Source organism: Arachis hypogaea, chromosome 3 (assembly GCF_003086295.3).
Source record: "Arachis hypogaea cultivar Tifrunner chromosome 3, arahy.Tifrunner.gnm2.J5K5, whole genome shotgun sequence".
NCBI classification, from domain to species: domain Eukaryota; kingdom Viridiplantae; phylum Streptophyta; class Magnoliopsida; order Fabales; family Fabaceae; genus Arachis; species Arachis hypogaea.
The window spans coordinates 139,402,580-139,417,637 of NC_092038.1; the positions used below are offsets into that span (position 1 = coordinate 139,402,580).

General features: G+C 29.4%; 1 protein-coding gene across 1 annotated transcript; it reads left to right on the forward strand.

Moving 5' to 3' along the window:
• Positions 1-7,772: 7,772 nt before the first annotated feature.
• Positions 7,773-8,663, forward strand: LOC112735624 (protein MAIN-LIKE 1-like). Its single transcript, XM_025785150.1, has 2 exons — positions 7,773-8,494; positions 8,609-8,663. Exons 1-2 carry the CDS (start codon positions 7,773-7,775, stop codon positions 8,661-8,663), a joined length of 777 nt encoding a protein of 258 aa, XP_025640935.1.
• Positions 8,664-15,058: the final 6,395 nt, after the last annotated feature.

Here is a 15,058-nt window from a genome sequence, read left to right on the forward strand (position 1 = left end):
CATGTGAAGTTAGTGATATATAGTTTTAAATTTTAGTGACACCACCTAATTTTTCAGTAGTGTCATTGCAGTGTTAGTTGACCTTAATCATAGAAAAAGGTTCATCTTCTCTAATGTGTGTATTATTATCTATGACTATTAACAAGTCTCAGACACAAATTTTAATAACTGAATGATTATATTCGCCGAAACTATTTTTACTCACGGACAAGTGGACAACTTTATATTACTCTTTCAAAGATAAAATTAAAATCAGGGTTAAAGTATTAATTGAGAATAATTTTCAACCAAAACAACTATGAATGTTGTTTATAAAATTTTTTTCTAAAATTTGGTTGATTATGTATAATTTTAAAATTTATTTAATATGTAATTTTTAGACATTTTTATTCTTCTAAAAATTTGTTACTTTTCTGTATAAATTACTTCTAGATCCTCGTGAATTTATTTTTAGACATTTTATTCTTTTACAAATTGTTTACAACTTTAGTTTGTAATTATCTTATAATGTGTTTGTTATAATTGAGCGGTAATCTTATCTTATATATTCTTACAATTTTTTCAAATATAAAATCAGATAACTTAATTCTTAGGATCTAATTTAAAATAAAAAGCCCATGTTTAGTTGCTTATCCTAATAATAGTTCAATATTAACTGATTTTCATTAAATTTATCAGTACGAGATACTCTCAGATCATGAAATTTAAACTTTAATAGAGTTCTGTAATTGAATGATTGATTTATTAAATGAAATATAATTTAAATACTACAGTATAATTTTTTTGTTATTAAGTTTTCGAAGTCAAGCAAAAAAACTCTATGCATTATTTTAATTCATTTTTAATTTAAGAGAGTAATTTATCTTTGTAGATGTCAAAAAAAAAACTTTGTAAAACTCAGTATTTATTTATGTTAGATATCATTCTGTGTTTGAAAATATATTTTAATTTAGGGTTAAAGTTTTCGCTTTGTCCATTCACTTGAGCAGGTATGCAACTGCAAGTGCAAGTTTTAATGGGTTTCTTCTACTTTCTGGTCTGCGAAGGGCGACGGAATGCTAATAATATTGTGAGTTATCTCTTATATTTTAAATATTTTAATTCTATTTGTAATGTCACACATTCTCATTCTATTGATTTGGCCCATCTTAAAAAAATTTTTATGGGTGATATAATTACTTCTAGTTATCACTGATATCCTTTTTCAATTATTAGTTTATCCTCTTGCCATATGATTTGATTGAATAGCACAGTATATGTAATTTTTTTATGGCTTTATCCTCTTTGAGCAGGTTATATGCTGAATTGAACTCAGAAAATAAAAAATAGGATTAATTGTAATTAAGTAACGCACATTTATCTGCTGTAGTTGTCTATCAGTTCAATAAAGACTAAGAGTTTAAGCAATATACTAGATATCAATATAAGCAGCAACCAATATTTATAGTTGACAATTTCAGATATTTGGGTGATGTCTGTGTTACTGTTTTCTTAGTGATTTAGAGAGAATACTTAGTATTGATTTTGCATTACAAGGATAATCGCTATTGGTAAATCTGATTGGCTATCCACTAGAGATATGTTGAATCCACCTATTATATTTCAGGTTATTTCGGCTCTAAGAGAAGCTGGTCTTAAATATTCAAATTTTATTCTTTGTTTAAATTTCACAAAAAAAAATAAGTAAAAATCTTAAATTTTTGTTTTTAAAAATATTATGAATTTGATATATATATATATATTGTTACGGTCCGGCCCAAATGAAATATGGGCCAGCCCGACCCACTAACCACCCGACCCGAACGGTCGGGTGCAAGGCGCCCAGACGCCAATTCGGACACGCGTCCCTTACAGCTCTGCTACAGCTGTGCGGAGGGAGCGTCAAAGAAGGTGGGCCTATCCTTGCAGGGCCCACCTCTGACACGGTATATATAGGGAAGGTCCTACCCTTCCCCCAAGGTACGTTACATGCCATTTACCCTTTTTCGCCTGCACACATCACTTATTAGAGCGTCGGAGTGTCTTTGCAGGTGACACCCCCTTCTCCATACGAAGAGCTCGGGACGTCGACTACACTCCCTTCAACCCAGCAACCCGGAACCAAGCGATTCCCCTCTCATTAATCAAAGCACCAACCCGAACCATCCGGTACCCGACCTACCGACATAAATATATATTAGCATATTTATGCAGTGAATGTTGAAAAGTTCAAATTTTATTCTTTGTTTTAATTTCACAAAAAAAAATAAGTAAATATCTTAAATTTTTGTTTTTAAAAATATTATGAATTTGATATATATATATATATATGCAGTGAATGTTGAGAAGTCACTTTGTGATAATTGTAACAAACACTCACTTCATCGAAAAAGCTTTCATCGTATAGAAACAATCCTAATCTATATGATAAAGCGATATATCACTACAAGAAATAAGGGGTTTAGCCACGAAAAAAATCGTAGCTAAACTCTAAGATAAGCGTAGCAACCATACATTGGCCACGAAAGAATATTTGTGGCTAATCGGGGGGTTGCATTTTCAATTTGCCACGATTTTAACGTTATTAGCCACAGTTTTAAACACCGTGGAGACTTTCAAAGAGCCACAATTTATATATCATTGTCCACGTATAATGCCGTGACTAAATAATTTGTGCAGGCCGGGTTTTTCAGCCACAATTTTTTTGTGGCTAACATTGGATTATTTAATCACACTATTTTCGTGGCTAACTCACTCTATTTTTCACATACAATGTGGCTAATTTGTGCTAATTTGCTCTAATTGAACAATTTTATTAAATTAAAATTATATTTATATATATAACATTAATAACAAAAATCAAACTTTTTAAATATATTATATCTAACATTTTTTGATATAATAATAATAATAATAATAATAATAATAATAATAATAATAATAATAATAATAATAATAATAATAATAATAATAATAATAATAATAATAATAATAATAATACAAGTCTAAACTTATATATAATAAGAAATAAATTTTTTTTAACATAAATAAAATAAATTCTAATCCCTTCTAAAATAAATATATTTAAAATTTCAACTATTACTTATTAAATACACAAATTAAATGTCTGGCATATCACTGGATAAATTAGATACTTTATCACTGTATTTTGATAACAAAAATTTATACAGAGCTGCCAACTGAATCTTGCATTGGTTTTTTCATATCCATAGCTTTTTCTCTGAAGTTTCAACCAGCTTCTCTAAATTTATCACACGTCTACATTTTCAGCACCAAAGACTTTTTTCCAATTTACAACATTGCTCCACGGGCCATTACACCCAGAAACCTACCAATAAATTTGCGTCATTATCTCGACTTTGTCCATGCCCATCAAGTTCCATAATGTCTTTTTCATCATTCTTCAAATGCCAAACTTGAATTGATGTCCTTTTGCCAGTTGTGATTTCACCCGTAGAAGTATCTACAACCGAATACAAAATTGAATAAAATAAATAAATTAAATATTAGAACTCAAAAAATCACGTAAAAAAAATTAAAATTTCATATACCTTTGACATTCACGACTAAAGGGTCATTATAATCTTTTTCTGGTAGGTACAGTTGCTTGAAACTTATTTCGTCCGAATCTTCTGCAAATTCTTCATTGTTGTTGACCTGTGGTTATCGTAGTTCTGCTAAAAGGGTCTCTCCTAAGTTATTAGGTTTTCGCTCCACGAAAAAATCTGCTAAAAAAAATCAACAAATAACACCAAAAATTAAGAAAGAAAAAAAATCGGTATTTTGAGTTTGGAGGATATCTTATCATATGATAGGGTTCATATAGTGTGGTTAAAGAAAGTGTTTTCAGGTGCTGCACAAAAGTAGGAGTTAAAAGACAACGTGAATGATGGGAAGTTATATTGGAATTTGTCCGTGATTAGTGATTACTTTAACTTTCCGCCAAAAACTACTTCAGGTTAAGCGCACATTAAAATTTTAAATCTTAAAAATTCACTTTGGTTATTGTTATTTAGATCGTCTTTTAACTTTTTTTAATCTTAAGAATATTTCTTTTCATTCTACTGTTTATTATCTATTAAATATGCTTTAAATTATTTTATTTTTAATACAATAGTTATTTATTTATTTATTTTTTAATTGTTAAAAATGATTAAAAATTTAAATTTAAATTTAAATTTTGAGTCTGTAATATTTTTATCTTTAATTTTTATTATAATAACAATAAATAACCAACAAACTACTTTAATAAATATATGACTCTCACAATCTCTCATTTCATGCAGTTGATAGTTGACGATTTAAACAATGCACTATTATTTAATTATTTACCTATTATACACGAAACAATATAATAAGAGTTATACATTAACTAAGTTTTGCAAATATTTTTACCTAAAAAATTTAATAGTTAATAAATTTTAATTACTAAATTAGTTACTAAAATTTTATTACATTAGACAAACTAATTATCACATAAAATTGTTATAAGAAATTTTACAAATCAATTTCTTTGTTACTTAATAAAATTACAAACTTTTATATAAGTGACTCATAAATTAATTAGTATTAATTTTTGTATAACGAAAAATCATTATAAAATAATTAATTAATGAAATATACCAATTAAATAATAGTATAAATAAAAAATTTAATTCATAATTTCACAAAATAATTTTTAAAAAGATAATTATGCATATAATAAGAGTATAGTATTCACAAAAATATATAGTGAGTACTAAACCATGTAAATAAAAACTAATTTTTTTTATTTATCCTCATTTTTTTTAATTTTAAAAAATAATAAAATAATTTATTTTAAAAAAAAAAACTAAATTTTTTTGTTATACTTAAAAATTATTGAAATTTTTATTATCTATTCAAATTATATTATTTTAGTAGTCACCAAAAAAAATTATATTATTTTAGCTAAATAAATTTTATCTTTATAATTAACTCAAATATTAGAATATTATCTTTATTTTTATAATTTTTTGTTTTATCTAAATTCATTTTTTATATTTTTAAATTTAATTTCATAAATATATATTAATGCCATAATATTTAAAAAAATGATACTATACATTAATAAACTTATTTAATAAATTAATTTATTCAAAACAGGATAGTCATGACACGTTAATGTAAGCAGAAAGTACATGCGTACAGCTACGAAAAATATTGTATGTGGCAAAAGGTTAAATTTTAGCCACATAACAATGTTTCGTGATAAATAGAAGATACGGTCATTTATTTTTATCACGATTTAGTGTTAGTAGTTAAAATTTGGTGGCTAAACCCCATTTTTGTGGTAGTGTATATAATTAGTTGTACTCTTTCTTTTTTTAACGAAAATAACCTGATATCATGTTTTGGTTTTGATGATAATGTCTGTTTTGGTTTGGATCTTCATTTTGTAATTTTATTTTATCTAATTATAATTTTTTACATAAATAAAATAGTGTCTAAAAAATTCTTACCTTGTGTTTGTTCTTTTAAATGAATTTTTTATTACTATAAGAAGGGCTAGAAATAAAATGGTTGGACCTTTTTTGTGAAATTAAGGTTCTAAATTGTTTGACAATTATATACTAACAATGATGGCCGAAACTCAAGAATTTTAATAACTTAATTTATTGGATTAGTATTTTAATTACGTTATTGTGCTTTTTGAATAGGTTTTTAAACCTTTGCTTATAATCTAGTTATATTTTTGGTAAATTGATAGATAATTTGTGTGTGCATGTGAGCATGTCTTTAGTTTTTATTAGGCTATCTAATGTGTCATAATTTTAGTCATGTGTACATTATACTAAATATGTATTCATGTAGGTATTATTTGTTGCACTTTATTTATGTAAATCATTAATAAATCATACATCTCAACTATATTCTTCTAAGAGTTTCAATGTATATACAGTGGAATGTTAAAATTTTTAATATATTATATAATAGAATATTAGAATTTTCATTTCTGTTATCCTTTTTTTCTTTATGTTTAATGTTTAAATCTATTGTGTTACATGAATTGGGTGTTGATGATACAGCTAGAACAATGTAAAAAATGAAGTAGAATTTATTGGTAATTTTTCACATAAATACATTTTCAAAGAATCTTTTGAAAAGATTTTCAACTTTTATCCATTAGGTAGTGATCTATATATGCAGATTAGATTTTTTGTATCATTCATTTTTTTTGTTGCATCAACTAATTTTATGGATACAAAACCAATGTGCTTATTCATTGTGTTTTCATTGTATAGTATATTCCTACTGCTTTATGTAAAGAGTTCAAATCTTTTGATGAATTATAATTGGTTCTGACTCTTTCACTAATGGAGGATTCTACTTTAAGTTTTTTAATAGTTTTAGTAGGCAAACTGAGTTTAAGTTTGGTTTTGGATAGATGAATTTTGTTTTTGTTTACAAGTTGTAAGTTGCTTATATATTCAAGGCTCTATCAACATATCCATTTGAAATTGATATACTCAAAGATGTTGGATTATAAATGTGTTTAGTCATGTTATTTTTCGACCACTAAACTTTATTTTTTTTTGTATAATTAGTATATCATAGAACTGACTTAATTTTATTATATTTAGTTGTAAATCTTATATTCGTACGTATAATTATATTTGTATATTACAAGTTTAAATATTTTTATATGATTATATTTTTGGCTTACAATTTAATATGAAATTTATTACGTGTTACCAGTGTTAGACAGGGGCTAATAATATATAAGTTCAATAGCAAATTAATAAGGCAAATCACTTATATAAGTTAAGGGGAGGAAAAAATTACACGAATCAGTCAAATAAAAAATTTGTTCATGAATCAACCAGTCCACATTTCTATATAGTTCGAATCACCTTAATTTAAACTTCATCTCCATGTAATGATTCGAATTACACACACACGCACACGCACACACCCATTAATTTGAATCAACCTTATTCGAATTACTCACACATAGTAATTCAAATTAGGATGATTCGAATTACACCCATGCACGTGTTCCTAAGTAATTCGAATTGGACTGATTCGAATTACTCAATTTTTGTCTCTAGTAGTAATTCGAATTGGGGTATTTTGAATTACTCTTGCTTCGGCTATAAAAGGAGTTCTAACCAACCTCATTCGAACCACCTTTCCATTATCATACCCCACCAAATCCCAGAGAAAACGACCCATCACGACTCCAAGAAAGGCTCGAGCAGGATATTCAGCCCATGGGGGATAATCCGGACAGACTATATCGTTTGGATGGTGTAGCTCATATAGCCGGGGTCATCAACGAAGAGGTTAGTACGTAATATTTTTTTTTAAGTAGGATTAGGTAACTTATTCGTTTGTTTATATACGTTATATTAGTGGTTTTGATGGTAAATGACGTTGGTAATATTGTATGTGAATGATTTTTTATGTTTTGTTAGTGATAATGTTTGTGGTTTTGTTAGTGGTTTTGCACGTGGTTTTGTTAGTGATTTTGCAAGTGGTTTATGTTAGTGGTTTTGTTATCTGGTCTTGTAAGTGGTTTTGTTAGTGATTTTGTTACTGGTTTTGCTAGTGGTTTATGTTATTGGTTTTGTTAGTGGTTTTGCAAGTGGTTTATGTTACTTGTTTCGTTAGTGGTTTTGTTAGTGATTTTGTTAGTGGTTTTGCAAGTAGTTTATGTTAGTGGTTTTTGTTAGTGGTTTTGTAATTGGCTTTGTTAGTGGTTTTAATTATCTGGTCCATTATATGTGTAGCCCCAGCGATGCATCTCGAGCATGCGACGGCAGCAGGGCATGCAACTGGATGAGACGTACGTTCCGTACTTGCAGATGGCGGGATTATACCATCTTGTGAGACTGAACGAGAGATGGTTCAGATTGGATGAACCCCTTGTGAGTGCTTTCGTCGAGCAGTGGCGTCCGGAGACGCACACATTTTACATGCTGTTCGGGGAGTGCACGATCACACTGCATGACGTGGCGTACCAGTTGGGGTTGCCGGTCGATGGACGTTATGTCAGTGGTTGCTTGACGGATTTTCAGACATACATCCAGGGTGGCCGTCCAGCTTGGGTGTGGTTCCAGGAGTTGCTTGGTGTGTTACCTCTTGCGAACCAAATCCAAAAGTTTGCAGTGAACTGCAGCTGGTTCCAGGAGATGTTTGGAGAGTGCCCTGAGGGAGCCGACGAGGAGACAGTCAGGCACTATGCTCGGGCGTATATCATGATGCTGTTAGGCACTCAGCTCTTTGCTGACAAGTCCGGCAACCGTATTCACATTAGGTGGCTACCCTACGTGCCTAGGCTTGAGGATATGGGTGGCTATAGCTGGGGGTCGGCAGCACTCGCGTGGTTGTACCGGTGCATGTGCCGAGTGGCCAACAGACATGTGGTGAAGCTAGCTAGTCCATTACAGCTACTTCAGTCTTGGATCTTCTGGCGCTTTCCTGGGTTTAGACCTGCTGGGTATGAAACGTTCAGCTGGCCCTTGGCCTCGAGGTACTGTTATCATTTTTTTCTATTTCGTCTAAAATTATTCTATTCCGTGTCCGCTTATAATGTTATACTATGTGTGATACCTTGCTTTCTTTATACCATCGATGTGAGTTGCAGGTGGTCAGGTCACAATCCTTCTGCTAGCGAGAAGGGACCTCGAGTGCAGATGTGAAGGCAGACATCGTCAACTGAACTTCTAACACTCACCGCGGGATCTCATTGTACGACTCATCCCAATTACCATAGATGTGGGCAACGGCCTTCTGCTTCGCCAACCAAATCCTCCTATACGTCGGCCTGAACCCAAAGTATGCCACCGTCGCATTCAGAAGCACCTTGATGCTGACGGATGCATCAGCTCTAACCATTGACATGATGAAATCCGAGATTACATGATAATCCAGACTCCTGTGATCGCTAGAGATGGACGTCGTGAGACACGTATGTGGTCTGTTGTATCATTTTACCTCCTAAATACCCTTGTGCTGCCGGAGACTTAGCCTAATCAACCATATGCACCCATTCCCAAACTCAGAACACTTCCCAACATACCGGCGATAGTCAGACTCCACCACTTTGTACTGTACCCTGCGTTGGATGCTACACGTCTTCACACTTAACACAGCCTCATATTTATCCTGAAACTGCTAACCAACCTGAAACTCTGTGAAACCTGCAGACCCCTGGTCATCTCTAGCACCAAATCCAGTAGGCTCTCCAGGAACTCCCTCCTGTCTCATGGCATCCAAGTCCAAAGATGAAAAGACTGTTGTGTGCCAGAGCTAGAACCACCTCCAGCCCTAGCTGGATCACTCGCTCCAATATCACATCAGCAATGGTATCCGGCTCCACATCATCATCGCCAACATCATCCAGCAATGCATCACCTAGACTAGCCGGTGCAGCACATTGTAAAGAAGTCGGCAAAACATCCACTATTCCAACCTCTCCACCTCCACTACAGTTGAGATCAACAGCGAACGACGGGGAGGCGACAGGCTCGACCGGAGGTTCATTCACAGGGACGGACGAACATGCACCAACAGGTTTGGAGCTAGAACCGGCTACCGTGCCTATAGTGTAGGTATTCCGGTTTGAATCTCCCGAGCTAGATACCACATCAACCAACTTCGCCAACAGCTCAGGTGTCCTAACCTCGGGAAATCGCCGACGACAATAAAACAGGACCTGCAAGTCCTCATCACTCCCGATCGTGAAACAATCATACTTCACTATTTCTTGCAGCACTGATATTGGAATGCGATAGAATAACTTGTGAACCCGTTTCACGCCTTGTAGACCAAGTTTCTATAGTATAGAATTCACAAACTCATCATAGTTCGTCGTAGGCCTCATAAAAATACTGAGAGGATCCTTATCAGTGAACTTCACACCAGATCGTGTTTTCCTCTTAATCGATCCTCTGTGATGAACCAACACTACAAAACTCTCCTCACTAGCCATTTTCTCACTCTAATGAGATCAATTCACGTTCACACCATATTTATACACATCTGGCCCAGTATAATTCGAACCAGTATTCGAATTACTTAGGAATGCGTGCATGTGTGTAATTCGAATCAGGTTGATTCGAATTAGTGGGTGTGTGCGTGTGTAATTCGAATCAGTGTAATTCGAATTACATGAAAATGAAGTTCGAATTAGGCTAATTTGAACTATATAAAAATGTAAACTGGTTAATTTATGAACAAATTTTTGATTTAGCTGATTCGTGTAATTTCCCCCTTAGCTTAATTAAGTGATTTTTTCAAATTAATATGAAAAAGTATTTTTGTTATGGAATATGAGATGAAATTTTTTTTTAACATTAATAATTAACATGTAAAGAATAAATTAAGTTTCTCATTCATGAAAAAATATTCGTGTATCTTAATTTAATTGGATTAATGGTACACATTATATTATGCATGAATAATATAATTTTTAATTTCCGTGCTTAGCAAGGATTCATTCACTAATGTACTAAAAATTTGAGATAACTATACCAAAAGTTTTAAAAATTAAAATTTATTAATTCACAAATAATTATATATAAATAAGTTGAAGAGATTATTTTACAATTTTTTAAATTTTTTAAATATTGTTTTATATTTTATTTTATTAGGGATTAATTTGTTCAAATTATACATGTAAATATTTAACGGTTATGTATGTGAATTAATATTTTATTTATGTCAGCAAATCGTTAGTAACTAACAAAAAAAATTATTATTTAATAGAAATAAGTATTATAGAATATTTTATATATTTTAAAATTAAAAAACTAAAGTATCTTATTTTTAAAGAAGATATTACTCATAACTATTAGATATACAAAAGATATTAAATAACTAATACTTTTTATTTTTATCTTATATTTAAACAAACTTTAACAAATTTTCTACTTTTTATACTAAAAATATGAGCTCTTGTATTTCTTTTTATGCTCATGTTGATTTTATTTGTATATTTTCCTTCGCTGATAAAATAGACTTAGGCTCAATTTAGATAGACAATTTAATTAAGTTATTTTTTGAAGAAATAATTTAAATAATAAATATTTATATTAAAAGTAGTTTATAAATAAATTATTTTGTATTTGTAGTTTTAGTTCTAAAAGTATTTATTTAAAAAAAATAATAAAAAAATTTTATTATGAGAGAAGTTATGAAGCACGGACACTTCGCTGAGTTATCGTGTCCGCGTGTCAGATATATTTTGGACATGACACTCAGCGATACTCGTCCGACACGTGTATCTGCTGTGTCCAACCGTATCTTAATAAAAAATAAAAAATTCTTCTCCAGATACGTCTAGACACACCTAAATACCACCACGTGTCTGCGTGTCCAGTCTTATTCGTAACATATATTCTTAAAATAAATTTAGATATAGTATATATTATTATTTATTAAAACAAAAAATATTTTAAATACTTGATATAATTAAAATAAGACATTAAAAATAATTAAAAATTTTATTTTATATTTTAATATCAATAAAATATCAAAATATCATTACAATTTATCTAAAAAATACTTTATATTTTATATATATGCGTGTCCCTGTGTCATGTAAGATTTTAAAATTCGCGTGTCTGCATATCCCGTGTCGTGTCGTGTCCCGTGTCAGTATCCGTGCATCATAGGAGAGAAGTCATTTTTTTTAACTTCTCCTTAAACACTAAAATAACTTTTTAAAAAGTTACAATTTTGCTTTGAAAATTATACCAGACATTAATACTACATTTTTTCATAAGTTAAAAATTAAAAAAAAAAGTCACTTATCAACCTATTCAAACGGACTATTAATATTACGTGTGGACGTGCATGAGATGAGTCAGCTGGGAACGTCTAACGTGTTGATACTTGATAATGAGAGAACCCCACTAATCCACTATGATATTATCGAAACTTGTTCCAAGTTTCAACACAATCACGAACCATGCATTGTATCAATCAATCAAGGGATTTAAATAGTTCATAATATAGTAACGTATATCACACGATAACAATTGAAGAGTCGGGAACAGAAGTGCAACACTGCAAATTAAATGTGCAATTGAAAGCTATTTCGAGCAAATTGAGTACACAAGAGGAAAGCTATTTGTTATTTTTTGTTATTAATTAATTATTAATATTTAAAAATATAAGATAAAATATATTATTAAATTATTAAATAAAAAAATTAAACTAAAAAAAATAAATTAATAGCTAAATAAAATAATAACTATTTTTCGCATTTTTATTATAAAAATATAATCTTTACTTTTTACTCACCATTACTTTTTACTATCCTAATATTATCCTATTAAAATATTTAGATATCAAATTTATACAATTATAATATTCTAAAACAGTTTATATTAAGCTAAAATATTTTACGAATTTTCACGTAAAATCCTTTGCGGATTATGTGCATTCAAGGTTAACTTTAAACCGTGATAGAGAAGAAGGATCATGCACAAAAACTGAAGCTGAAAAAAACACTATGGCCTTATGCTTGAACTAGGGTTTATAAAATGCGTTTTTGAGTAGCGGATTATGGAAAAATGCGTTGTGGTAACTTACAACCGTTTATGCATAATCATTTTTTAACTCTTCTATTCCCTTTTTTTTATTAGTAATGTCAATTTTTAAAATAAATCTTGTTTATTTCAATGAGCAACTTAGTTATTTATTATTTAATATTAAAAAAGTATGTTATTTTTTAAAAAAATTAAAGTCTAATTTGTCATCTTTTTTTTTATAATGATTAGAGACTATATTTTTAAAATTATAAAAATAACATATAAAATGATAAAATATATTGTAGAGTTTAATTTTGATGCATAATGCGTTTAATATATCATTTTCATCTTATCTATCCGATTCGAATAGAACTAAATTATCGCACTCTATGCTCCTATTTTATCATGCACCTCTCTCTTATTGTACACAAATCATTATAAATTGAGGAGTATTAGTAGGCCAACACTTTTATTAAATTCTGACAAGCACTTAATCATTAAAAGAAAATTGAATGATTCTACATATAATTTCACACCATTAAAAACATCATTGATAACTAATTAATGGCTAAAAATCACAAAATCTGCTAACCCCTAGACTTTTTCTTATAAATTTTCACAAGCTCCTCGTCAACGTACCTCTCTTATCCCCCGTGATTATTGTTTTTCCGTGACATTCAAGAACTTGTCCCCGTCACAATCAAAGTTTGGACACTTTATACACAACATGAACATCTATTTATGTTTAACATATATTTTGTGGGAAATGGATTCTCCTGATTTTATTTCAATCGAAGGACTAAAATGTAATATTTAATTTTTAATATTTTTTATAATTTTATTTATAAGATTAATAATAAAAAATTATATTTTATTCTTTTAAATGAAAATTAAAAAAATTGAAAAGATCTCATTCTATTTTATATTGGTGAGCTTACTTAATTGCATATCATCTGATTCATGGCAAGTGGTACGTGGACGCAAATAATTAGGGATGGGAGATTCTGTCATATATATGAAAAAGTTATGAGGATAAATTATGCTTTAAATTTATATCATCTTATTATAAAGAAGGATAAATACGATAGAATAATAAAATATATTTTTTCTTAACGCTGTTGTTGCTCGATGAAAGAAATGTCAACAATCGATATGTTGATGTTAGTTTAGCAATTTCTGAGATTAATGGAAGACTTGACAGAAAGAGAATTGGTAAAAAAATTTAACATTTGTTTGTATGTTATTGATTTGAGAAAATATAGGGAGTCAATGTTATACAATGTGTACAATAGAGATTTAAGAATATCCAATTCAATATTAGATATATAACTATTAGTGTTATCTTTTTCCATCGGCTGAAGTTTTTGGATGAATGATATCATGACATGATATCAAAACTCTAAATCCAAAAGATCGAGTTCAATTATTGGTGAATCTCAAAGTTCATATTTTTAACTCGACTCGAGTTAGTATCGATAGTATGGTGCGATTTGAAATTGATTTCAACTAGATAGTAAAACCGTTTTTTAAAATTAGAAAACATAATTTATGAGACAATTATCAAATTGTATTTGATAAAAACAGTTATTTTTGAGTTATCATCATCCTCAGATCAACACAGAATTAGTAAAAAAATCTTTATAAATAGAATAACAAATAATTTTATACTTTATTTTCATATAATTTATTTTTTTGCACTTTATATTCTAATTATATTTTTAAATCTTTTTATGTACATTTGCAACTATTATTATGTTTAGTCAAATTTTATTGACCTTTTAAGCATTTAATTTTATAAGTTAATTTGATTTTGATTTATTAGTTCATCGTTTGAAAAAAAAAATTAAAAGATCGTTGTTTTTTTATCATGACAAAATAAAAGACTTTAATGCATATCATAAAATTGATATTTACAAAGAAGCTAAGAGTAAATTTGATTCCCAAAAAGTTAGATATTGAACTAACTCGCATATTTTCACAATAATTAAAATTTATTTGCTTTGATATGTGAAAAATCTGCCAAATTGCCGTTAAGTTTAATTTCAACGAAAACGGCCATGATAAAGAGAACAAATGAATCCAGCTGCATTAAGAAGGACTAACTGATTCTTCTAGATGTAAGATTTGTTAATGTCACTATTATTCGTACTGTGTTGCTCGACGTTTCCCATTAAATAGTCATCCATAGCAGACGTCACTGCTTAGAGCATATAACCGGGGACTATATTTCGTATTAACCAAACTCCTTTCATCATGCACCACGTGTCCAAGGAAAAAATTTAGAATAAGTTTAATTTGTATTTTCATTTTTTATTTTTATTTTTAGTATTTTTTATTTTTTGTATTTTGTCATTTTGTGAAAAAAATAAAAAATACTAAATATAAAAATAAATAATAAAAATACAAATCAAATACATCTTTAATTTTTGACTTACATGTTTTAGAATAAGGAATAATTATATATGGAATGACTTTTATTGTCCTAATTTGGGCTTGTTAGTTTTCATTGCAATCTTATAAGATAGTGGGTGGGGTTACCAGGGGTTTTTTTATTTATA

Excerpts from the sequence above, each read along its gene's own strand:
- LOC112735624 (XM_025785150.1), top strand. The coding sequence starts at position 7,773 with ATGCGACGGCAGCAGGGCATGCAACTGGATGAGACGTACGTTCCGTAC. Across the intron at positions 8,495-8,608 it reads AGCTGGCCCTTGGCCTCGAG|GTGGTCAGGTCACAATCCTT; the intron begins GTACTGTTATCA and ends TGTGAGTTGCAG.